This window comes from Dermacentor silvarum, chromosome 1, assembly GCF_013339745.2.
Source record: "Dermacentor silvarum isolate Dsil-2018 chromosome 1, BIME_Dsil_1.4, whole genome shotgun sequence".
Classification (NCBI taxonomy): domain Eukaryota; kingdom Metazoa; phylum Arthropoda; class Arachnida; order Ixodida; family Ixodidae; genus Dermacentor; species Dermacentor silvarum.
Genome location: NC_051154.1, coordinates 127,740,081 through 127,767,249, shown reverse-complemented (window position 1 = coordinate 127,767,249; position 27,169 = coordinate 127,740,081). Strand labels below are relative to the sequence as shown.

At 45.9% G+C, this 27,169-nt stretch overlaps 1 protein-coding gene across 1 annotated transcript; it reads left to right on the top strand.

The window, feature by feature from the left end:
* Positions 1-272: 272 nt before the first annotated feature.
* Positions 273-27,169, top strand: LOC119436006 (uncharacterized). Its single transcript, XM_037702729.2, has 5 exons — positions 273-485; positions 1,470-1,607; positions 15,914-16,075; positions 24,554-24,658; positions 25,922-27,169. Exons 2-5 carry the CDS (start codon positions 1,479-1,481, stop codon positions 25,991-25,993), a joined length of 468 nt encoding a protein of 155 aa, XP_037558657.1. The 5' UTR covers positions 273-485; positions 1,470-1,478; the 3' UTR covers positions 25,994-27,169.

Sequence of the window (27,169 nt, the reverse complement as noted above, 5' to 3'; positions counted from 1 at the left end):
TATAAATACGTCATTGCGCGCGGCGCGAAAAAACAGACCGAGAAAAAAAAGCACGCGTGCTCGAGCGCGCGGATCGGCGGGGGAGCACTTACGTTGGAGCGCTTCAAATGGGGGTCCCCGTATAAACAACTTCCCAACCCGGCAGCTCCGAGCCAAGCGCGGCCTTGGAGAGCGCTCCCCCACTTTTTCCGCCCCCCCCCCCCCCCCCCCCCCTCCGGCATTCCTGGCCGATGCGCGTCGCGCAATATCGCCGCGTCTCGCAAACGAGCGCCTCTCCCCCAAAGCATACGAGCGACGCCCATCCTGACATCACATCCCGTTCTGGGGTGCCGGAAAGAACATCGCCGTTGTTCCCGAGCCAGCATTCAAGCTTCGCGCTCTGCAGACGCGCAGTGTCGCGCGTCCCACATCTGCGGTGAACCTTTCCGACCCGGCCAAAGTTTTCGCTCTCCAAGCTTCCGGCGCATCTCCAGGGCACCTACAAGGTACGGCTCGCTCTGACCCACTCTGGTGCGCAGCACGCGACCGGCTTCTTGCTGATTCGAAACGTGCGCGTTATTATGCACGAAGAAAGCGGAATCAACACACAGTGCCTCTGCGCGTGCCTTTTGCCTAGTCGTAAAAAGGAACAGCTCAGTGACGTACGTGAAAATGAAGGGTTCGGCGCAGCTCGCTTTCGAGCGCTCTCGGCAGAAGCGATTTGCCGAGACCTTAGCGCAAGTGGGCGGGGCAGTTTTCCCGAGGTACGCCGCGCGCACTTCTGTCGATGCGAGGAGCGAATGAAGAGAACGCGAGTTTTGTTTTGTGACCATGACGTATCAGTTGTCAGCGAAAAAAACAAAAATGCCCGAGACTCCGGTGACAGTTTGATTCTCTTAACGCAATTACTGCAGAAAGCATCTATGGGCCTCCGACTCTTCGGTACGTTTAGATACTCCCATGTGATCTTTAGGGCCACCTGAAGAACTTCTGAAAACAACACGAGCATACCCAAAACTCTTTTAGAAGATCTTTCTACACTCTTCTCTTTCATTTGTTGCATTACGTTTCAAACCAACATTATATCTGATGTAATTTTCTGCTATAGCTGATCAGTATTATTCGATGCATTTCATACACTCTTTGCTTCACATGAGTATATGTAAAACAATTTCACGGTAGTATTAATTTTACTTATCCTGCACATTTTCCGATAAGCAATGACGATTTAACGGAAGTGTCATAGCATGATTGCCTGGTAGCTCGTGGAAGGTGAATGAGGCGGAGTGGTTCGAACGTTCGATTTGTGACCTGTTATTGCTGGTTTGATACCAGGTATATATGAATGGAAAAGCTTTACGTTACGACGTGCTGTGTCTGAATGAAAGCTCGATGAACAAGCAGGAACGCTTTACGAGCTGTGCAATAAAACGTGAAAAAAAAAAAAATGCACAAAACAGAGTTGCGTGTGATATGACGACCACATGCAGGCCAGTGCGATGTCGTCCAGCACCACAACCGTTCGCCAAACCACGGTGACGACGTCCGGTTCGTCGCCAGTGGTTGCCCTGTCGGTGAATACAGCGTTCCTGACAAGCATTGGAGGCATTCTGACACTGATTGAGCTGGTAAGGTGAATCAGGTTTCATTACTTCGTTTCTCTCCGACGCGTGCGCGTGATCCGCATATGTAACGATCTGTTTTGTCTTCCATTCTTTTCACTCTTCGTCATAGGTTCAGAAGCCGCCGTTATTACCAAGATCGGTGACCCTGCGCGACAAATAAGAGAGCAATGGCAAAACAGTTCTGAATAATTCTGTAAGGCGGAGAAAGATTCATGAAAGGACAAAATTGTCATCCACCTGACAGTAGCACAAAGCTATAAAGAAAGCCCAGACGGATTTCTCAGAGAAAAAGCTTCTCAGTTAGAGAAATAAAAATGCCTTTCTTCAACTGCGAAGCTTTCTGAGAAAACTTTATGAGTTTCCTTTGTAGCTTCCCGCTAAATTTCTTCAACAGCGGCGCTTTCTGAGAAACCCGTATGGGTTTCCTTTGCAGTTTCGTGCTTGTAGATGACATTTTTTGTTTGTTTTTTGTGATAATAGAACAATGGAAAGTGAAACGCATCGTTATAAGATACGACCCCATGAATCTGGGCCGTAATTTGTGTCGTAACAACACAAAATCGCGCAACGCGTCGTGGGTGGGCAGAAAAAATTGCTCTCAGCCTCTGGAAGTTTGGTGGTCCATAAGTGGCCGCAGGAACCCCGTCACATGGCCCAAAAACACAGGTCATGCGTGCACCGGCCCAGAAATTGACAACGAAGGCACCATGCAAAGGGTTGGAAATCGGGCGAGTAAACGAAGACAGACAGTTAAAGCAAACGAAGACAGACAGTTAAAGCAAACCACTGACCTTGTAGGCGAGCCAGTGTTATTTCTCTCACATTCGTTGTATGCTCTGCCCCACGGGCGCTCGATCCTCTTCACCGTGTACTTCTCTAGAATATACGAAGACATTCGTCAGTATCGAACGTTGCGCTGGCGCTCTTATTTGAAAACGCCATCAACTGCCGCTTCTCAGGAATGCGCGCTCTTGGCTACACGCTGCTACTACCACACGCGCAGTGCAAAACACGCTACACGAGGTGAAATCTGTTGATCGTGCACGACAGGCAAGCGAGACGACGAGGAAGAGCGGGCGTCGGGGAAGGCGTGCTAGAAGACAGGTCGGAACTAAAGTCCCTATATAAGAAAAGTACCGCCATCTACTCTTTCCTCCGCCGCCTCCTCTCCTAAAACGCTTGCTTTTTTTCTTTACTTTTTGCTTGCGAAAGCCAAGTCGACGGTGGAGCACCTAGAAAGTCCACGTTGAAGCTTTCAGGCCGGGCGCGCGCCGCCGCCGGCGACTGCGGCTGCGCAGAGGACTGTCAACATAGCTCTGAGGCGGAAAAAAAAGAAAATATAAAGAAGTGAAAAGCGCGCGCTATCATCGTCCAATCGGAGATACAGGAGAGAGAGAAGCGGCGTTTATCAAAGGATGGCGGTACTTTTCTTATATAGGGATTTTAGCCGGAACTGGGCCGCGATTTTGTAGCAATGTCTTATGACTTGTTGTATACTAGTCTTATCATCCACCGCTCACGGCCGGCTGATCCCGTTGATAACGCGAGCGGACCATCGCTCTGACCACTGACGAAGCGCGATAAGCGCGAAAAGGCATTATTACCGGAAAGGCATCGCTACAAAATACCGGCCCCGATGGCCAGCTTTGACCCTTATGACGTCACGCGCATGACCTTGTTGGTGTCACGACGTGCGATTAAGGGACCGTACAAGTCCAGAGAAGGAGCGCGCGATAGTTTTTTAATTATCAGAGGCGATTTAGGGGTCTTATAAGGAAGCCGAACACGGAAGAGATGTTCGCGGTGTCCTGGTTCTTCAAAATGTGCACGTTTGGTCGCAGTTAATGTGACGCCGACTGATTTGACATTGCATTATTTGTTGGTTAAGTGTTTATAGTTTCTTTATATTTTGTATGTGTCCAAGCTGCTGCACCGCAACAACATTCTATGTGCCACTTTCCCATTAGTTGCCTTTAATTTATGTTACGTTATCAGTGGTATTTGAGATAAGCATGCGTGCCCTTGTTGTTGATTCTTTAGTTTGCTCACACATTCAAACGCTATATGTGATAATTATATTGAAATAAACTAATAGCATTAACACAAAATAGAGAGGACGTTTTTTTCGCGAATGAAACGGAAACTTACGACACAATTCAACCACAGCGGTCGAGTAATGATATCAGAATCATACACCTGGTAACTCCTATCATATCAAGCAATAAACACAATGGTCAATTTGGATATGTTGTGACAGTTCCCCTGCAGTCCTTGACGTGACATATCCCTGCACCTCCTCGTCACGTTATCAGCGCATAGCAACTGTCAGTCAAGAGGACATGTTATATACATATACATATATATATATATATATATATATATATATATATATATGTGTGTGTGTGTGTGTGTGTGTGTGTGTGTGTGTGTGTCCCAGCTGAATGTAGCCAATGTTTTAAACCAACGGAGTGTGCTAGGAAGCTCAAACCAACTCAGTGGTGTTGAGGTTCGCGTGTCCTAGTCTGTGGTATTTTTTTTCCTTTTGAAAACTCAATTAATTAGTATAAACTAATTGCCTAACTTTTTAAATATGGCCTTCACCAAGAAAGTGCCAATACGAAAGTTGTAGATCACATTTAAAAATGCCCGACTGAAGTGTTTTCAACTAAGTACCATTGATGGTGCTTCTTGTAATTGCCTTTAAAGAAATCCCGCGAAATTAAAAAACAAGTGCGTGATAGCGCCCTATTTGAGCCCTCCCAGACGACCGATCAAGAAACGAAATCCGCTTATCTCTACAGCGGTTCCTGGACGGGCTTGGAAACGCTTGGCGTTTCCGGTAGCCGCAAGATACGCGCCAGCAATTCCCGCTAGTAAGATACGATCGCGAATAAATAGAAGAACATGACAATTGCATTTTCCTTCCCGATTACAGTTCTGCGGTCAGCAGTTACTCAAACCCAACATTTTTTTCCCTTTTTTCCCTTTTTTTCCCTGCGTGTTTGAGCTTCATTCCACAAGTGGAGCGAATTATATATTTATGCCACGTCATGTCGAAGCGCAACACACCTTCACCACCGCCGCTCACTCTGGGCGCCCGCTTGCTTTTCATGACGCGTCAGCAGTAAGTGGCGCATACCTTGCGGCCACCGGAAACGCCGAGCCCGTCCCGGACAGCACTGCAGAGACAAGCGAATTTCGTTTCTTGATCTGTCGTCTGGGGGGCGCTGAAATAGGGCACTATCACGCACTTGTTTTTGAATTTCGGGGGCTTTCTTTAAAGGCAATTACAAGAAGCACCATCAATGGTACTTAGTTGCAAACACTTCAGTCGGCCATTTTTAAATGTCATCTAAAACTTTCGTATTGGTACTTTCTTAGTGAAGGCAATATTTAAAATGTTAGGCAATTAGTTTATGCTAATTAAACTGAGTTTTCAAAACAAAAAATACCACAGACTAGTGTAAAGGCGAGAGCCTTTTCGAAGGAAAGAGCAGGCTTCGTCGTTGGGGACGGACCAGCCTTGAGACCAAGAGACGAGCTGACAATACGTCAGCTCGTCTTTAGGGTTTCATTTCTTCTTTTCCTTTTTCGTGTCCATGCTCCTAATTCCGCGTGCCACGCGCCCTCCTCCAAACCTCGTTCTCGTGGGCTTCTATGCGCCGCACAGTGTAGGAGACGACGCTTCCACTATACTTGAAACAGGCGTTTCAACACTCCGGGCGCGAGATGTGCTAGGGACGCATTTCTAAAGGGTACAAACGCTGCACTGGTCGCGAGATTACTGGCCGTTCGACACTTTCAAGCGACAGGCACGAACTACCCCATCAGCACCAGGAAAAGTATCCACTACTTTTCCCAGCTTCCAGCGAACTCTTGCCACATTTTCATCTTTTATAATAACCACGTCATTTATCCTGATTTGTGTTGGAGCCGTCGCGGGTCTATTATGGGCGTTTCTGAGTAAAATCAGATACTCTTTATACCACCGCTTCCAGAAGTGTTCTTGAATTTCTTGCCGTTGAATCCACGTTTCAAGCAGCTCAGTATGTGTCGTGGGTTCAGCCTCGAGTGTTTTTAAATTGGGAAGGACAGTGAGCCTCCGACCATGCAAAAAATGAGTGGGAGTTAACACTTCTGGTTCATCCGGTGTAGCATACAGATAAGTTAACGGGTGTTAACATGTTTAGGGTGGCTTCGACTTCCGTTAAGACAGTGGCTAATTGCTCGTAATTGATGAACGATGTGCCAAGAGCCTTTCGGAGACTGTCCTTAACAGATCGAACCATGCGCTCCCAGAACCCACCCCACCAAGGAGCGCGTTCTGGCGAAAACTTCCATGAGATGCTATGTAAGCAAAAATAGTCTCCAAATGCACTGCATCGTAAGAGTTCATATAACGCACGAAGCTCTCGCGAACCACGCTTAAAGCATAACGCATTGTCAGAATAAACAATACGGGGGTAGCCGCGGCGAGAGGTGAATCGGCGAAAACCTTCTAGAAAGCATTCAGTGTTAGCACGTGTAACAAGCTCTAGATGAATGGCTCGTACTACAGCACACGTAAAGATGACAACATGGGCTTTCACAACAGGGTCACCTCTCACATATAACGGCCCCGCAAAATCCACTCCTACTTTGTCAAAAGGCTGAGCGATTTGCACGCGCTTCACAGACAATGGTGCCATTGGGACACAGGCGGGTTTCGCGCGGAAACGCGCACACCATGAGCACTTCGCGATCACTTTCTCCACGCACTGCCTAGCGGCCACAATGCAGAATCTCTCCCGTAGCTCTGCCACTGTAACTGCTATTCCAGCGTGGAAGAGACGCTTGTGGGCACTGTGGGCGATCAGCTGGGTCACTCGGTGATCGCCAGGAAGCAGAAGAGGGTTCTTGACGCTAGGCTGAGTAACTGCGTTCTGCAGTCGTGTTCTTATGCGTAGAAGTCCGTCGTCCTCCCAAGAAATGGGTGATCTTTTATCCGCGATGATGTTTCGATGGCGCGCCCAGCTTGCAGTCATGCTATTTCCGTTGAGAAAGCTTGGGTTTGGGTGTATGAGAGCCATTAAACTTTCGCTTTGGCAATTTCTTCAATCAGTAGTACATTTTCCTTTTGACGTGTCAGTCGTCTGGAACCATCGGCAAACCTTAGGATCCAGGCGGTCACTCTAAGGACGCGAGTCCAGGAGCTATATCTACTCACGTCGAAGAGTGCCGGGTGGGGCTCTGTTGACGGATGTAACACGACGGTATCGGGCGCGCATTCTTCTATCACAAGTGGTGGGCAGGTCTCTACAGTTGTTGTAGGAGGCAATTCGGTCCGCGTCGCTAGCCAAGCTGGCCCTCTCCACCAGAGGTCGTTGGTGCAGAGTGAACGCGCTGACGTTCCCCTGGAAAGCAAGTCTGCAGGGTTGTCACTTCCAGAACAGTGGTTCCATTGTGAAGGATCTGTTAGTTCTTGTATTTTGGCGACTCGATTACGGACGAATGGCTTCCACTTCGTGACGGATCCTTTGATCCAACTTAGAGCCACCATAGAGTCTGTCCAACAAATATATTGCAGAGAGGGAATATTTCATGTGCTCCTGATGAACTTTGAAAGCCTTGCCCCAACTAAAGCTGCTGTGAGCTCGAGTCTTGGTAGTGAAAGGTCTTTAAGTGGAGCCACTCGGGCCTTTGCCATTAGGAAGTGCCTGTTGGAGTCCATAGCATGTCTTGGGATGCACAAATAGGCGACTGCTCCGTAAGATGCATTACTCGCGTCCGTGAAAACGTGCAGCTCTGTGTCTGACAAGGAGCTCGAGGGATGGCACAGTCTTGGGACAGCCAACGATGCAATATCAGGCACTTCACGTAGGCAGTTCTTCCAGTCTTGAACTAGTTCGTCTGGAATTCCGTGATGCCACGACGTCCCTATTCGCCAGATGCGTTGAAAAAGTTTTTTGCTCGGATCAGAAACGGTGCTACAAAGCCGAGTGGGTCATAAATTCGAGCCGATGTCTGCAATATGAATCGTTTTGTGGGCTCCTCGTTTTTCAACCATTCCAATACCGGTTGTACATTCACGCTTAGCGTGTCCTCTTTAGTGTCCCACATAAGGCCCAATATTTTTGTCTTGTCAGGAGTACCGGACTGTTCTTTCTTATCAATGTAGCCACGCATTTCAGCGCTGTTGGTGGCCCACTTTTGCAGTTTCATGCCTGCACCAGCAAATATATGTGTGGCATCCTCATACAGCTGGCGAGCTGCCTTGTTGTTCTCCACTCCAATCAGCATGTCGTCTACATAAAATCATTTAGACAACTTTAGTGCAGTAGTCTTGTAAGGTTCACAGCCATGCTGTAAATGGTACTGTAGAGTCGCGCTGAGTAGAAACGGACTCGATGTAGTACCGAAAGGAACACGAGTCATGCGATACTCTTTGACTCGACATAGGTCTTCTACACCCGTCGGCGTGCTCTCAAAGCACAAGAATCTCAGAGAATCCCTGTCGGCGCACTTGATTGAAATCTGCAGAAACGCCTTCTGAACGTCTGCGGTGATCCCAATCTTATGCATGCAAAAAGATAACATTTTCAACAGGTCATTGTTGAGGTTTGGGTCTTTCTACAGATGATCGTTCAAGGATGTCGTTCCGGCTGCATGCGATGACGCATCAAAAACGATCCGTAGCTTAGTCGTCGTGGAAGACTCCTTGATGACTTCGTGATGTGGCATGTAATACGTAAGCTTGTTCTGGACTGTGTCGTGCGAAGGCACGGGTTCTGCATGACCATCTACGAGATACTGCGTGACCGCCGTATCGTACTGAAGTAGAAGGTCTTCGCTCTTGGACAGTCGGCGGAGGAGGCACTGTAACCTTTTCATCGCTACCATCCGGTTGTCTTTAAGTTCGACATCAAGCGCCTTCCAAGGGAGGCTAACTTCGTAGCGATGGTTGCACAGCTTAACATTGTTGTTAAATTTTTCGAAACAGTATTATCATGTTCAGACAAATCTGGCTGATCAGTTATACCCAAACTCTCAAGCTGCCAGAATTTCTGCAGTGGTGTTGATAGATCGTCGAACATGCAACACGAAGTACGAAGCACACAGACATTCGTCTGTGTCCGTCGATTGAGACATCTGTCGTTGCTAATTGGGCCTTGCAATACCCATCCGAGTGCCGAGCTCCTAGCAACCAGTTCTTTGTGGGTGTCATCCCACGTCACTTCTTCTCTTAATATTTTCCAAATCTGATCTGCCACAATTAGCAAACTAATTCCTGGTTCCTGTAGCATTCCAGGATAAGCAACCACGTCAGCCAGGAGCCTACAACGACTCTCTATTTTCTTCACAAAGTCGTTGTCATGCGGAATCTCCACAATAATCTCGCAAATGTGCGGGATTTCAATAGCCTCACTTTCCACAAGGGTCCCGTCAAACAGACTCTGCAGTGCAAGTTTAACTGTCTTTCGTCGTGCAGTGTGGCTCGGACTTTGATGGCCATAAGCCAACTTTGATGGCCATAAGCCATAAGTATGCATAAGTCAACATCATCTATGGCTTCGAGCTTCAGTTTGCTGATAGTTCTTGGCTAACAAAAGTGCGTTGGCTGCCGCTGTCAAGAATGCCTCGTGCATAGCAGCAAAGATTGCGGCCCCGCATCCTTGCTCTAAACGTCTGAAGTAGAATAGCAGTGTCAAATCTGCAACGGTTCTTGCTGCCTACTTGTGTAGCATGCATCGACGCACTGCTGAGAGACTGCTTCGGTTCAGGTGTAACCACCTGTGATATGTTCTTATAACACATAGATGAGGCATGTCTGCCGGCACAGTGGGTGCAACTGACCTTGCGGCGGCAATCCTGGGCCCGATGTCCCTTGGTAGTGCACCGGAAACAGCTGCCGCTTGCCGTGAGCAGACGCCTTTTCTCGTTGTGTTCCAGGGAGGAGTCACACTCTGATGTTGCATGATGCTTCTCACAAAAGACGCACGTTCCAGAGGCACTGTTCTTAAGCACTGCTGCCGATGACGCTGGTGTCTGTCGGCGACCGGATCCGGGCAGCAGGTACTGTCTGCTGAATCCCTCTAATGGACCGTGAGCTGTTCTCTCCCTGCAGTCCACCTCGACGCGAAAATACTGCAGGAGATCTTCAAGGTCTTCCTCCGCTGTTGGCCTTAAGTTCCGATCGTCATTTGCCTTAAGGCTTCTGTGTCTATGGTAATTTACCATGACGTCTTGAGGGATGGCTTTCGTTAACACTTCGCCGAGCATTGCTGCCTACGACGACGCAGGAACTCCGAGACCTCTCAGTCCTCTTATATTCACCTGTACTAAATCGTAGACTAAAGCGAAAAAACCAGCGAAAAACCAAAACGCAGGACCAGAGGGAGGCAAACACACACACACACAGTCGCCGGTGACTGTGTGTTTGCCTCCCTCTGGTCCTGCGTTCTGGTTTTTCGCTGGTTTTTTTTCGCTTTAGAACATGAACCAACTAGCCCAGCAATTCACGCTTCTAAATCATAGAGGTTCCGCAATCCCGTGACTTGGGTCGAAGAGCTCACCGGAGTGAGGGTACGCATGTTCTCAAGGTATTTCGCCTCGATGATCTTGGTGTTCCCGAAACGTTCCTTGAGAATCTCAATGGCATCGGTGCAACTGTTCTCGGTAGTAATGTTCCCTGCGATAGCCTTGGCTGCCGGGCCGTCCAGAAGAGAGCGGAGATACTGGAACTTGACGATGTCACTGAGACGGGAGTTCTCATGCACGTTGTGGCGGAACATGCCCCAAAATGACTGCCACTTCATCGTTGATCCATAGAATCTCAGCAGGTCCAATTTGGGCAGTCTTGGTTCAAGTGCGGCAGGGGCACTCACTTGGGGACCGTTCTCGCCAGAAGGCATCGCGCTGGTAGGTTGTATGGGCGGCGGCTCTACATGAACACCTGTACCGGTAGTCGGAGGATTAGACAGCTCCAAAATATGGTGTCGCAGCAGGCCCAGGGTGCCTGCGGCCTGGTCTGCATATTCCAGTACGGAATCGTAGTCAGCTGCGACCTCATCGTCGGACATCTCAGCATGAAGCTCACCGTTGATCTTCGTGAGCTCATTCGTGCTCTTCTCGAGACGCTGAAGGATAGTCCGGAGCGATGCCAGGTTGAACTCGTTGGCTTCAATGAGGTCGTTGATCTCTTTCACAAGCAGCGTCTGCTGAGCTGCACGCATCTTCTTCAAGCGCTCCATGGCCCATGCAAGTCGAAGTCCTGCTCCCGGGTTTCAGCACCAAATGTAAAGGCGAGAGCCTTTTCGAAGGAAAGATCAGGCTTCGTCATCGGGGATGGACAAGCCTTGAGACCATAGAGTTTCACACTATAAAACCTAGAGGGAAATGTGGCGCTGCTGCGCTGTGGTATGCAAGGGAATGCCGGTATATTGTGGATTCGGATTGGCATCGTTCTTGGAGAGCCAGAACGCCTTGAAGACGCGCCTGGCTAGCACCGTTCCGTTTGTCACAATGATTCATTTCCTGCTAAAACAGGACATAAAAAACTGCTTTAGCTTTATTATTACACAAAAACTTGTTTTGTTTAATTTTGAGGACACACTATTGGATGCACAATTCTATGAAACGTAAAAAAGTATAAGCTGGCCGCTAAAGTTGGAGGGCAGACGACAAGATTCTCGCTCGCTTTGGAACAACTCGTCGTCTGTTCTTGCTTTTCTTCGCTTGATGCTGCATTGTAGGTGAGTAAACTTTATTGAGAGATGTAATATGGGTGAATGAAAGCCTTTTATGTAGATTTTATTTTAAGAACGCGTTATTTGTGTAGCCATGTCCACGTTTTAGACGAAGCCCCCTACAACACCAGCCAACACAAGCCTCGCAGACACATATCCCGTCATTTCCATGAGGGCACGGCAGCCCTTTAAGAAACTCGCATAGACGGTGACGCCAGTTTACCCTCTAGGTGTTATAGTGAGAAACTCTATGCTTGAGACAGAGACACAATACGTCAGCTCGTCTTTAGGGTTTCATTTCTTCTTTTCCTTTTTCGTGTCCATGCACCGAATTCCGCGTCCCACGCGCCCTCCTCCAAACCTCGTTCGCGCCAGCTTCTATGCGCCGCACAGTGTAGCAGACGACGCTACCACTATACGTGAAACAGGCGTTTCAACAACTAGGACACGCGAACCTCAACACCACTGAGTTGGTTTGAGCTTCCTAGCACACCCCGTCGTTTTTAAAACATTGGCTACATTTAGCTGGGACACCCTGTATATACAGGGTATCCCGACTATCAAGCAGCAGGATTTCAAAATATGCAAATGCCACGTAGCTGTACAGAACCAAGGTATTGTTGTTTGCCGTCGCTTGAAGATACTAAGATCATTTTTTGCATTACGCCTAATTAGATAATTAGTCCTAATTATATTTATCAACTTCTCAATTATTCTAATTAGATGAAAAGGGTCAATGGGAAAATTGTAGACGAACATGAAAAACTTCCGATACAGTTTTCTGTTGCTCAATACGTACTAAATAAAAGTGTTTTTCCGATCATGAAAGAAGCCCGCGAATACACGCGAAATTGCCGCGCGACTGACCGCTCGAGGCACTTTGCGTGTATTCGCGGGCTTCTTCAAAGCTCGGAAAATCACTTTTATGTAGAACGCATTCAGCATCAGAAAACTGTATCGGCAGATTTCATGTTGCTCTACAATTTTCTCATTGACACTTTTATTCTAATTATAATATTTGAGAAGTTGATTAATTAAATCCTGCTGCATAATGATATTTTTAAATCCTGCTGCATAATAGTTGGGACACCCTGTATATACTCATCATCATCATCGTCATCATCATCATCATCAACCTATATTTATCTCCACTGCAGGACGAAGGCCTCTCCCTGCGATCTCCAATTACCCCTGTCTTGCGCTAGCTGATTCCAACTTGCGCCTGCAAATTTCCTAACTTCATCACCCCGCCTAGTTTTCTGCCGCTCTCGACTGCGCTTCCCTTTTCTTTGTATCCATTCTGTAACTCTAATGGACCACGGGTTATCCATCCTACGCATTACATGGCCTGCCCAGCTCTATGTTTTACAGCGAAAACTGTATATGGCTAGGCGAAACGAAAAACCGTTCGTCCCATGTTTCTCTGAACGTCTCCATTGGCTGCACCGTCAGATACGTCGTTCTCTACGTCGCACCCAAGCGCGCGCGCCATTGGCAGCGCCGTTAGGGACGTTGTTCTCTGCAGTCGTACCTGCTCTACCCGCAACGCCAGGCTCCTCGGCTCGCCGTTGTCGCATGCGTTCGATATATCGAGTTAGCTCGTCGTCTTGGCTAGCAGCATCCGCCCGCCATTGGCCATTGCGTTGCACTTCGCGATTTCAACGTGGACGTCTCGTCACAGCCAAAGTCAAAGTGCCACTCGAGAAACTCCCGCCAAAAGTGGGCTTTGGCCCCGGCGAACACGTTCGCGCCATTGCCACGTTGACGCTTCTCTGCCCGCAACGCCTCCTCCTCGGCTCGCCGTTGTCGCATGCGTGCGATATCTCGAGTTAACTCGGCGTCGTGGTTAGCAGCATCCGCCCGCCATTGGCGCTTGCGTTCCACTAGAAACACAAACATGTAACCAATAATTGAGAAACGCTTAAATACAGCGTCGGGATTAACCCACTGCTAAACACCGGGGCCGCACGTTTTAGCTTAGCTGGTTAACCATCTGCATACGGAGTGCTTGGGCGGTGTTTTTTCTCTTAATGTCAACTAGAATATCGGCTATCCCCGTTTTCTCTCTGATTCACACCGCTCTCTTCCTTTCTCTTAACGTTAGGCCTAACATTTTTCTTCCCATCGCTTTTTGTGCGGTCCTTAACTTGTTCTCGAAATTCTTTATTAAGCTCCAAGTTTCTGCCCCATATGTTAGCGCCGGTATAATGCAATGATTGTACACTTTTCTTTTCAATGACAGTGGTAAGCTCCCAGTCAGGATTTCGTAATGCTTGCCGTATCCACTCCAACACAATTTTATTCTTCAGTAAATTCCCTTCTCACGATCAGGCTCCCCTGTGAGTAATTGACCTAGATAAACGTACTCCTTTACAGACTCTAGAGGCTGAATGGCGATCCTGAATTCTTGTTCTCTTGGCAGGCTATTGAACATAGTCTTCTGCATATTAATCTTCAACCCCGCTCTTACACTTTCTCGGTTAAGGTCCTCAATCATTTGTTGTAATTCGTCTCCATTGTTGCTGAATAGGACAATATCATCTGCAAACCAAAGGTTGCTGAGATATTCGCCGTTGATCCTCACTCCTAAGCCTTCCCAGTCTAAGAGCTTGAATACTTCTTCTAAGCATGCAGTGAATAGCATTGGAGAGATGGTGTCTCCTTGCCTGACCCCTTTCATGATATATGAAATAACGCATGTGCGCACGCACTTTCACTCATTGGCATAAGTGCGTAAATCTGCACATATGTATATGAGTTAAAATTGATCTTTTACATGTCCCTATACTGTGCTAGCTGTAAGCACCAAAATCTTGCTGAAGACACTTAAGCGTTGTGTACATCCTTGTCCGCACAAGTTTGACTGCCGGCGTGCGTTGATAATACGTAGCAAGTCAGCAGCAGGCACAGTTAAGACGTGAAGGCGATAGAACTTCAGTACCCTCAGAAAGCAGAAATAAATATTCAAAGAGAAAGAACTGCTTTGTTACGTACATTAACAAATAAACTTGGCACAGAAGTTAATTGGGCTTCGCACTCGATTTGGCTCCTAATCGCGTGGACGAGATGCTTATAGATTGCTTTTTCGGGGCATCCCACATGATGTAGAGGATGGCTAAATAAGTATGTTGAACATTGCCGCTGCGAATGGTATGCTTGCGTGTTATCTAAAATAAAATACCATTATTCAGATTTAGCAATGAACTTTACAACAGCACAACGCGATAGAAAGGATACTCAGCTTGACCGAAAGCATGCTTCACTGCTTTAACTCAATAAATATTGAATCGCTCTCATGGTAAATACATGAACGGACGTTTCGTGTGCATCGCCAATGCTTTTTTTGTTTATTTAATGTTTTCTTGTAACGACTCACTCAAAGTGCAGCAGTTGCTAGTGGTATGACACATCACTCAAAGTGCAGCAGTTGCTAGTAGTATGACACATGGTTTCACTCTTCTTACCACAATGTTGGTGGGCCAGTCTGTTCATTTTCGGAGCAAGGTCAGGTACACTAACAGTGCACATACATGAAAGTAAGACAGGGCGAGAGATCCACCCAGCAAGGGTTGCTTGCCAATGAAACACCTCGACCCAAAAGAGAGGATGGCAGCGTAAGCGACTGCAGTGATTCCACGGCATGGAACAGCGGAGGTGTGATTCCGCCACGCTGGTTTCCTCGCACTGCCAAGGCAAGGATTGACAACTTGGCGTCGATTAGTTATATGATGTCATAGACAAAAAAATGCAGATCCATTTTCGGCTTGCAGGTTTTCGCAGAGAGAAACCAGGTATTGCTTGGGTCTCGAGAACGCACATCTATCTCCTTTTTTTTCCTTCTTTTAAATAGCTTTTTTTTTTCTCAGACATAGAATCAGAATTAAGCCTTCAACCCATTATGGAAGGATTGCGCCATATTTGTATCAGTTTTCAAGATCGAGCATGCCGCGAGCACATTAACGGTTGTTACTCAGTTTTATTTCTGCCACAGAGACAGTGGAGAAGGTACCAGTCACAAAATATCTAGATGGCGCTTTGTGGGTGCGTCTATTTTTCTGTTCCCGTCTCGTCTTCTTCGCGCAGTTTAAACATTTTGCAGAAATTCGCGAAGATGTGCTGGATAAATGAAGAATTCAATTAATTTTAATTATCTTTATCAGCAATATCCTGATTCGTACAAATTCACCTTACTGTGATCCGTTGCTATGGTAGAGCTTATTTCACAAAATAAAATGAAGTTTGGACTGAGAGCTTTCTCCGCTGCCTAATGTTTGCTTTCCAAAGACTGACTGCGTTTGTACATTTTTGCAGATATGTATAAATCTATATTTAATGAGAGAGCTCGCATTGCGAATTGCGTCAGTATAAACGCTCTTAGCAAATTCGCTCCAAGGTTCGCTCTAAGTTCACCAATGGGTTCATTGTCTCTGGGAGAGGCAAGACAGAACGCCGATAAGCAACTTTGACAGTCAGCTGATCATCAGCGCTCTGTATTGTTTTGTCTGCGTTGTTGTCCCGCTTTGAGCTGGAAAATAGCACAGTGTGAAACCAACTAGCCCAACAATGCGTTATTGCCAATTTCAGATTCTGGGTATCATCGTGTTCAGCCTGTGCTACAACTACACCGGTTACAGCTCGGGCATCTTCCTCCTGCTCATCTCGTTCACGTACTGGCTCATCTCCTTCTACATTCTGCTGTCCGCCTTCTTGTCGGCGTCGGGGACGCTGCTGCCTAGCACCTTCTTTGTAAGTTTTTACCGCGGCCTTGGTACGCAGTGCAAATTTCATCCTGACGCTTTCACAAAGTGATACGAGGACAGCTCTTCCCTGCCATTGTTTACACAGGCACCGCGGGGAATTGATCCAATGAAGAAGCAGAGAAGCAGCAATAAAAAAAAATGCAAAAATATAGCCCTAAAAGACCGAATGAAGCGCGAAGCACTGTGGTAACAACCAACAGCATAACTTATTTTCACGTTGTGGCTTTTTATACAGTGAGGAAGTAAAAAAAGAAGGAAGATGCTTTGGGGCCTTTCAATGCTGTTTTTCCTAGTCCCATTATTGAACTGGCCCGTCAGTTATTCTTGCTAGAAAAGCAGAGCTACTCACTTGGACTGCCAATAAGGCAAATATACTCCTATGGCCCGAGCCTCCAAAATGCTCCTTGTTTAAAATTAAGTGGATCGGCTCGCCGCTATATACGCTGTGTGGAACGAACGAGCGGAAATAGACCATTTAATCTGCTCTTTTTAGCCTTTTCACATTCCAGAGGACAGCCCTAATTCCCGCACAGAAGATACGTGCGCATCCGTCGTGGATGTAGCCTTGAGGCGCGAGAGAAACTTGGATCATGGATTTTTGCCGTCTGTGCATCCAGCACTCTGAAGGCGCTTTTAACGTTCCTGCGAGACATTGGTCTCACTTAGACACTGTTGCTTTGCATGCTGGGCGTTAATTTCTGCTTTCCGTGTGTGACGTGACTGTTGTTCGTCCTGTACGTGTAACTTTATTTAACATTGTTTTCATATCGAGTACAGTATGCAAGGCACACCAACAGGCAAAGACCTCACCAGTTTTTATTAAAAATAGCTGCTTGCTCTACCTGCTCTACCTTATTTCTACTCCCTCTTTATTTTATTTTTGTGAAAGGCTCCGGTTGAGAAGTTGCTTACATTCATTCTTATCTATTAAGTCATAATTCCAGTAGAGTAAAGAAGTGAAATTATGTGAATACCAGGTAACAAGTTCTGTATTCTCTCATCTGCTCAATGTTAAGAAACGAATGGCAACGCCGGACCGTTGGTATTTTTTTAATGGACAGCTGGCAACAAACACTCTGCGCGATTTTGTTGTACTACTGATTATTGAATGATTTTATTAATCGGAAGGATGTATCGTTCGGCGCAGTAGCGCTAGATCTCTAGCAAGTCATGCTGTCAAGTTATAATTGAAACGTTTGAATGTCCGATGAATGGTACTTCTAAAAGATAATCCTGATTTAAGGGGATGTAGAATTTTCTGCATAAATAAAAATTGGCTTGAATGAACACCATAAAATTATTTTGGTAATTTGCAATGTAGGAGTAGCTTTCTATGTAATATAAGACCGAAATGTAGCTTATTTCACTCCTGTATTTTATTAAATAGATTTACATTTGTGAATGCCTAAAATAGTATACATTTGGTATGCAAAGGCGTGACCACAAGAAAATATATTTTTAAAATGTGCCACGTTATTGAGCTCTGTCCGTGCTAAAACTGGTTTTAAACAGTCTTTCACATCAAAAACAAACATAAATGAGATGATGGTACACATAACGATTATTTGAAGAAAGGAGTAAAAATTAAAAACGAGAAAATTATGCATAAACCATCATAGATGATTCTAAAACTCAATGATAGGTTGTGTGGTCATAAATCGTCCCACATACCGCACGCAACTAGTATGGTCCCCCAATGAAATGTTTGGTGAAGTAATATGAGAAAGTGTCTAGTCAACAGGCTGTGAACGGGATCACCGCATAACTATAACCGGTACAATTTGAAAGATTCAGCTATCATCTCTTGTCTAATGCGATGTTATTGATCTATTATGCAAAGATGAACTACTCCGAATTTTCATTTTAGTAAACGAAAGAAAAATGCCAATGAGATAAATGGTAGCCTGGCTACCATTTAATCGTGGGCCAATATCAATAAATCAATCAATTTTATTTACCAGAAACAAAAGGAATTGGAGGGACACCTGGGAATAAAGCTGTCGCAGCAGCTTGACGGAGGCCCAGGGTCCCTTACATGGCAGTAGCACTCACATGACATATACACAGAAGGCTTCATACACAACACTTTCATGAAATGCTTCATACACAACAAGCATTACACATCGCAGGTATGCATAAAAATGAAATTGTACACTTGAATGCAATATACTGAAGAGAGAGAGAGAAACTTTAATGGATAAAATGAAATTTGAGGTCCCGTGGTTGGGGCCCCTAGTCCAGGGCTCCACTGGCATGAGGTGTCGCTATAAAGAAAGAAAGTAATCACGCAAACCATTTTTATTTAGCGTAGCTGTGTGCTTATATTTGTTTAGTACAGTCGGTATATTGTGTGTTAAAGACTGTAGGCTGTAATTGTTTCGAAACCATGTATGTATACCTTCCACCCCTCGAGGTTTCGTGTTGCATGTTTTGTGTGTGTGCAGAGTTCTAGCTGAGCAAGGGATGTCAACTAACTTTTGACATAAGCGGATGAAAAGTAAATTGTTTCTAGTAATCTATGTCCGTATAATTTATCTACGCGGTTTAGTCTGTATTTGAGAAATATATTTTCTGTTGGTGAAAGCCGATTAACGTTCTCTATATACCGAGCGATTTTCTTTTGAAGTATTACCAGCTTCTGCAAGTTAGATTTAGATGTTGTAGCCCAGACAAGGTAAGAGTAATTTATATACGATAAGAAGAGACCATAGTATATTTGAAGTTTTGCTCTCGTAGGTAGAAATGTGCGGCAACGTGCCATAGCACCGGTAACCGCAGAGATGTTTGATATTGGCATCCCAACGTAAACCAGTTCAATGCGCTGGCTCTGAAAATAAATAGCATGATTAATGTTAAGTGGTTTATTTTTCGCGCTAAATATTCTAACTTTCGTTATACAGGGTGTCCGTGCTATCACGCAGCACGAATTTAAAAAAGAGGAACGGCGTTACGCGAAGCAAACCTAGTGCGTATTGTTTCCAGTACAGTGGAGTAGCAGCCAGTAATTTTTTAGTTACTGAGATTTAATTAGGTAAATGTAATTAATTATCTAACTCGTAAAGTACTGTCCTAATTTTCAAAGTGTCAATGAGAAAATTGTAGAGCAACATGAAAAACTCCCGACACAGCTTTCTGTTGCCGAATACGCGCTACATAAAAGTGTTTTTCCGAGTGTGAAAGAAGCCCGCGAATACACGCAGAATTGCCGTGGGACTGGCCGCTCGAGGCACTTGCGTGTATATTCGCGGGCTTCCTTCACGCTCGGAAAAACACTTTTATGTAGCATGTATTGGGCAACAGAAAGCTGCATCGGGAGTTTTCCATGTTGCTCTACAATTTTTTCATTGACACTTATATCAATGAAAAATGTTGTTTTGCTGTGCATGCGAGTGTCCTTGCGTTGTTTGACGAAACCTTCTATTTTTATCGCTGGCATGAATCAAACGGTCGACATCACGCAATCAACAATCATTTAAATTTTATTGCGTGCCGCAGATTATTCTTCACTTCAAAGCTAGCGCAGCTGTGGCTTTCGTGCGAGGCAGTAGCATTCGAGTGGTGCGTCTAGACATAAAGGGAAGTTGGCACGACGCCCGAAAGGTGTTTAGTACGCATACATAAGCATGTGCGGGCGTAGTGGCCCGGCAGTTAGAAAATACCATTCTTGTTCTCGCCGTGATGACAGTGACGTGCGAGCTCTTGGCGCTGCCACTCCTTCACGTAGTCTAGCTTCTATCTTATATGGCGCTGAGCCGTGCTCTCTCAAGGGCTGCAGAAGATAGCGCCAACCTTCCTTTACTCATAACGAACCACTTAGTATATCTCTTGCGACGAACGCCTCGAGCACTGCAAGCTGACGGCGGCAGCCGGATAGCCGTTGACCTCTGGCCCAAAGTGTGCCAGTTCGGCATCCGCTGGCAGCTGCAACGTTTACGAGGCTGCCTTTACGTTTACTTGTTCTACATGCTTGCTTACCAAGATATATGTAACATCTGGGAGCTGGGTTTTCTGTAAAGATTACATGAAGTCTGATGCGCTCCTCCGCCGGGTGAGGGGAACAGGCTGAGCACCATCTCTTTAGTGCCTTAATTGATCGTAGTACGTATTGATAGAAAATACTAATCGATAAGTTGCGGGCTGTGCGGTCTTTCGTGAACAATGTCTAGGGTGCAAGTGTGGTGCAAATTTATGAAATGAGGGCATTAGGTGCTTCTTCAAAGACTCCAAAAATTACTTTAAAATATTATGCGTTTGTTGTGAGGCTCGCATGATTCTCCTTTCCTTATATATACATGTATGGCCTGCGATGTGGTAGGTGCGTATTCACTTGAGCCCTAATTGTACTTGAACTCGCGCCACTACGGCTCTGTGACCCGCTGTGTTGCACAGCGTGACCATCGTAACTGTGCTTGTAAGTTACGAAGACTTGTTCTTACACCTGAGTTACACAGGGTACTATCGATCACGATCGATCTCGATCAGGCTGGACCATGATCGAAAGTGCCCTTTGTGTACTAGATTCGCGTGATGTACTCTTTTTAAATGCTGTTACATTTGAACAACTCACCACGAGAAAAGCGAGAACGAATCGCGCAACATTTACTTAGAGTAATGCTGTTTATTTTATTTTTTGTCGCACAGTGTCTTAATAGCGGAGGAGTATTCCTCAATGCTAACGTCTCCTGAACGAGCGTTTAAATAGTAAGAAGGGCTGAGTTGCAGCGAGTAAAAGGAAATAAGCTAGTGTAGACATGATATAGGCGTATTCTCAGGAGCTTTATCATTCCATGTGTATAAAAAGAAAGTTGAAAAACGAAATAAGCCGTGAGCCATCGCTGCACCCTGTCATTGAATCGCACGGACTCCCCGCGTTCGTACCGCAAGCTATGGTATACATAGCCGCATGCCACAATGATACCGTTTGCGTCCCAAACTAGACAGAAAACGGCTGTGTACGATTATTTCATGAAGTTTAAAAGAAAAAAAGATCAGTAGTCAGTGAAAAAAAATGTCACAGTTTCGCCCTAAGGGCGAAGCAATGAATGCGATAGCAACACAGCAATGTCATACGAAGTAAGGTGAGCGGCTTTGGTAGCAATATGAATTGTAGTAAACATGAGCTGATTAAGTAAGCAGGTGTGCTGCGGCGTAAGTAGACCGACATGAAGAGAGACTCGATGACCACGAGAAGGCGCGTGTGAAACGGTGGTGTTGATGAGAAGCGCTTCCCGTGGGCAGCGCGTGCGAAGGGACACACCTGTAGCGCTGCACTGCCGACCCGGGCAGCATGGCATGTGTAGCGTGCGTTGCAAAATGTGGCCCGACCATTACTAACTGATTGAAGAAGCGTGGTGTGAGCCCGCACAAACAAACATGAACAGATCACACTGAATGACTGCAGACAACGACTGTCAAAACACTGGCAGCAAGCACATACGCCGCCGCGGGCGAAGGTACGTGCGGTCTATAGCTTCAACGAAAACTGAGCGGGGAATGCACGACGCATAAAGGTCAGAGCCGTGGGGAGATAGGAGACGGTGCGGGCGAGCGAGCGAGCGAGCGACGAGCGCGGTTGTTGGCAGAGCAAAAGGGCGCCCCCCCCCCCCCCCCCCGCGCTCCCTCCGGCGCTGGCTTCCCGCTTCCTTGCTAGCGCGTGGGTGATTGAGCTCTCCGTGATAGCGCACGTCCCCGCACGCTTCCGCTTGGGCATACGGCGCGCGGCGAAGATTTTATCTATAGGGAACCTCACGGCGACGGCGACGACGACGGCGACGGCAGAAATCCGGTTGAAGTGTCCATATAATTGCTATCGCAATAAACTTGTTTGGAAAAGGGTTTTGCAGAGGACACACGTAATCAGGCCACACAATAACCGTGATTGCTGAGCAGTGCTATGGTCTTAATTTCTATTTGCTATTTCGTCTGTTTTGCAGTAATGAAGTCGGTGTCGCAGAATCGAAATGGCACTGGTGCCTTCGTGTTCGTGACCCGCCGCGGTAGCTTGGGAGCTGTGGCGTTGCACTGCGGAGCTCGAAGTTGGCCGTTTGATCTCGGCCGCAGCGGCCGCATTTAAATGGGGGCGAAATACATAAAAACTCGTGTTAGATTTAGATGCATGTTAAAGAACCTCAGGTCATCACAATTATACCGGAGTTACCCGCTATGGCGTCCCTCATAATCATATCGTGGTTTTGACATCAAAACCCAAAATTTTTTTGTCGCATTCTTGATCCTTAGCAATGGCGCTTGCCCACTACGGGGGTTGGCCATTAAGCAGGAGGTTTTGAAATTGTTTCGTTTTAGTGAATAATACATTTTAACCAGCAAGAACTTACAATATTATGTACCGGTGTGCATGTGTGCTAGAGAGGCATGAACCTTTTTTCGGACGTCAACAGAATCTTCTTGTTGAATGTGAGCGTTATTTCACGTCCGTACGTAGGTAGATCATCGTTTTATTTGAGACTGCTTTATGCTATTAATTCGCTTTCGTTACTATAGTAGCGAAAGCGAATGAAAACTTTGTAAATATATTTATAAATATTGTTTCATTGCAAAAATTTCTAGTGCCTGTATTTTAGTGTTGCGAAATAATATTAAAATGGTATATAGGTGACGGAAGAAGAAAACGCGTTGCGTTGCAGAATTCGCTCTATCGGTTCTGTCTGTCGTAGTGCGCGACCTTAACACTGTTTGTGTGCATGGAAGACAAAGATTGATTCATTCATTCTGTGACGTTTAGACGTCCGGAATGCTATTTATATATCTCGAGCCACGTGCGTGCTGCAGACTAAACAGCTTAGCATGCCAGCAGCTGCTATGTACTAGATACAGAGGGGAATGGACTGAGGGCTATATGGCTTGCGTATTCACATGTATGGCTCTGCGACAAGCTGTGTCTCCAAGCCCGATCCGCTAAGCCGAAACATCGCTCTCTGTGTTTTGCAGCAGTTTCGTGCAACGTTCTAGAAAGCAGTGTGGAGTCGGTTCTTGAGGCATGTATTACAAAAAAATAGTAACAGATATATATATATATATACAGGGTGTCCCAGCTATATCATGCAGCACGATTTAAAAAAGAGGAACGGCGTTACGCGAAGCAAACCTAGTGCGTATTGTTTCCAGTACAGTGGAGTCGCCGCCAGTAATATTTTCGTTACTGAGATTTAATTGGGTAATTGTAAATAATTATCTAACTCGAGAAGTACTGTCCTAATTATCAAAGTGTCAATGAGAAAGTTGTAGAGCAACATGAAAAACTCCCGATACAGCTCTGTTGCTCAATACGTGCTACATAAATGTGTTTTTCCGAGTGTGAAAGAAGCCCGCGAATACACGCAGAATTGCCGCGGGACTGGCCGCTCGAGGCACTTTGCGTGCATTTGCGGGCTTCTTTCACGCTCGGAAAAACACTTTTATGTAGGACGTATTCAGCAACAGAAAGCTGTATCGCTAGTTTTTCATGTTGCTCTACAACTTTCTCATTGACACTTTGATAATTAGGACAGTACTTCTCGAGTTAGATAATTAATTACAATTACCTAATTAAAGCTCAGTAACGAAAAAAATTACTGGCGGCAACTCCACTGTACTGGAACAAATACACACTAGGTTTGCTTCGCGTAACGCCATTCCTCTTTTTTTTTTTTTTTAAATCGTGCTGCGTGATAGCTTGGACACCCTGTATATATATGCATGAAACATAGTACGTGAAGGGTGTTTACGTACCAGGTCCCCGTATGATGTTTTCTTTTTTTTTCGCTTCAGCACTTGCAAATCAGACACATTGTAAATATACACTGAGAATGCACATTGTAAATGAGAGACATGTGAAGTGTGGAAGAAGTCTCACGCTTTCTGTATGTTCGTGATGAAGCACTTCATGAGAATCTTCTGGTAGGGTTAGCCGGTTAAATGAAATTCTGAGGTTTTACGGGCCAAAACCAAGATCTGATTATGAGGCACGTCGTAGTGCGGGTCTACGGATTAATTTTGATCAGCTGTGGGTCTTTAAAGTGCACTTGCACAGTACACGAACATTTTTGCATTCAGCGCCATCAGAATGCGGCCACCGCGGCCGAAGTCGACCGCGTGCTGCGCAACGCCATATAGCCACTGAGCTACCGCGGCGGGTAGACTGGTTGGTTCAACATTATTATGTTGTACAGCGCGCACGAACCCCGCAGGTTGCGTGCGTGCGTGTGCGTGCGTACGAGCGCGCGTGTGTATTTGTGTCCCAACTGGCCCAAGCATGCATCCTGGTTTCCGAATGGGGCATTTATTTCGGCTACTTACATCATTTTCTTACAGGCACATTTCTTCTGTCACAATGTGCCACCACTTGCACATACCAACATCTTCTGACGTTGCTATATTAAAAAAAAAAAAAAAAAGAAATGAGGCAGGTGACACCTGATCATTACTTTGTCCTGGCATGACATGCGATCCTCCCTGCTTGTTTCAGTATTTCCTGTTCCACGTGTTCGGAATGCTGCTGTACGCCGCCGGCGGCATTGCTGTGCTGGCTCATGTTACCAGATTCAGCCACTCGGGCGCCATTGCTTCGGGGGTAAGAAAACTTTATTAACACTACATTTTGTAAAGGTTCGCTTGTTCCTTGTTGCCATTTGTTGCCGGTATCGGCCACTCGGTGGGATGGATGATAAGAATAAATAAAATCGAAGAAAATAATGGGATCCGTCGGCCCAGTATGCATTGTAAGCTGACCCATGAATGCAGGAAAGCATAGGACGTCGTTCCTGTCCTTGTCCATAGAACACACAACACTTGGAAAACTAATTATTGGCGAAATTACCATAAATAAACGGGGAAAATTTTGTCCTTAATGGGATAAGAGAAAATGTAAATATTAAAACAAACAAACGGGTTCTGTTTTGTTGACGGGACCCGGGCTCTTTAGTACCTTTGCCACATCAACTAGGTGCCTTGACCACTCGGCCAGCAATTGTTTCCTGTATTGAAAAAAATGTGATTGCAGTTCCATGGCCTAAAACGAGAGAATTATCCTTACTAATGATAAAGAGGTCAAGAAAAATGTAGCAGAGGATAAATTTAAGGGGAAGACGTGACACGGTTGGGGGGGGGGGGGGGGTGCGGTGGTTACGCCGGTAAGGCGCACTGCTTGACCTCGATCGCTACTGTCTGGACAGATTCGTGCACTAGATACATCACGACTGCAATATGTCCATGACTCGGTCTGTGCCATGGCGTCCATTTGTATGCTGACATTGCATGGATGCTCGCTGGGATGCCTCTGCAACTAGATTTTCGAGAACACTGCGAAATTTCGCACTACGTGTACGGTGTTAGTGCCTGCCGGCTCTGCCGTGATTTGCTATGCTTTAATTTGATTCAAGGAGACGCTGCTCCTTCTGGCAACGCGGGTGGCGCATGACATCGGAGGACAAAGACGCGCAACATTCTGTAGTACTGACAACGAGGGGAGATGATTACGACCCAACCCACGAGTAGAGGAAAAAGGAAATAAGCCGGATACGCTTTGAAGACGACAACAACACGTGCCACGGTCTCCACCCAGGAAGAAGTGAAAGCCCGCGGAGCCTAGCTGTTCAGCTGCCGGTGTCATTTGTTTAAATCTCCACTCCTCTGGTGACATCTCTCTGCATTCTGATGGACGCGATTAAGAAGGAATGGGAACCAAGATGCTCGCAGTGTTTTATGCTTTCAACTAATACCGGGTGACGGATGGGCGATTGTTTAAACCATTTTAAAGACCGTAAATAAGAAGAAACGAGAAAAAAAGCGCACGCGCATTAACCACCCCTTTTCTCTCCTCATTGTTTGATTACAGGCTCTGGGACTGATAGCAGCCATCTGCCACGTGGTGCATGTGGCGTTCATCTACAAGGGACCCAAGCTGTAGTCATCAAAGAACTTTAGTGCTGCTGAACGGGCGTTGATTCACGCACATTGAGCCCAGTCGACTCTGCGTTGTGATGGGCGTATGATTACTCCACTGCCATAAAGTTTATACGCGAAAATGTTTCAGGGCGCCTTAAAGCATGCAGCTTTACTTACGTTGGGAAATAAAGTTGTTTCTTGAATAGATACGAACTACTAAGCTGACATGTACATGTGATCTGGCGTAGGAAGGCTTAAGTAGAAAGTGAAATATATATCTGTTGAAACCATACAATAGCTGTTCTGTGCCAAAGTTTCGTGCCGTGTCAGTGCGAGTTTCTAGCAAAAAAAAAAAAAAAAACTGAGAAAGTTGATTTGCCTTAAACAAATGTTTCTTCTGATTAGCCACACTGCCCTGTTACGATAAGCAAGAAGGAATCTGTGCGCAGCATAATGAACCCGAACTATACTGCAACTTATGTGAAAGTGAACGCGGATGCTAAGCAGACTAGACCGAAGAGATTACAACGGGAAGCGTTTGCCGTAAAGGTCGGTAGGATTCCAGTCTGATACCAATGTACACTGCGAATGGTAACTACAGGCGTCTCATCACAGGACGCTCTTTGACCACACTTTATTTAGGCTAGCCTGTCTTCGCTTACTTAGGCGGGGTCAATATTTGAATCCTTAGGTCATTGATGAGAAAACTTTGTTCGGACAAGTACAGATTGTATAGACACTATATACTGCATACCGTTTCTGTACGGCATTGTTTAAAGGCTTTTCTATGTTGCATGGCCTAAATAAAGAAAAGGAGCGAGAGAGAGAGAACAAAGGTGTGACTGGTTGTTACAGGAAGTGTGCTATGTTATAGCTAACGTTAACAGCTTTTCACTTGTTTGGAACATAAATATAAAACCCCCATTTTCCTGCTGACGGTCGTGGTGGTGTCTTAATTGTGATTGCTTTAAAAATACCACCCGTGAGAATGCCTCCTGTGTGGGAATAGAGTACAGAAGAGAGAGTAAAAGGTTGTTTGATTATTAAACGCTTTGCTATACAACAGAACTAAGTATCATGAACAGATGAAAACCGTTGTGGTCGTTGAAGCGCAGTCAGGAAACACAAGAACCATAACGGATCCGTCACCAGGTCTGTGTACTTATAACAACACCTGAATAAAGATCACGAAATTGAA

What these genes read in the sequence shown, in the direction of transcription:
- LOC119436006 (XM_037702729.2), top strand. Translation starts at nt 1,479, where the DNA reads ATGTCGTCCAGCACCACAACCGTTCGCCAAACCACGGTGACGACGTCC. An exon ending in TTCTGACACTGATTGAGCTG is followed by an intron (nt 1,608 to 15,913) that starts GTAAGGTGAATC and finishes TGCCAATTTCAG; the next exon opens with ATTCTGGGTATCATCGTGTT. An exon ending in TGCTGCCTAGCACCTTCTTT is followed by an intron (nt 16,076 to 24,553) that starts GTAAGTTTTTAC and finishes TGCTTGTTTCAG; the next exon opens with TATTTCCTGTTCCACGTGTT.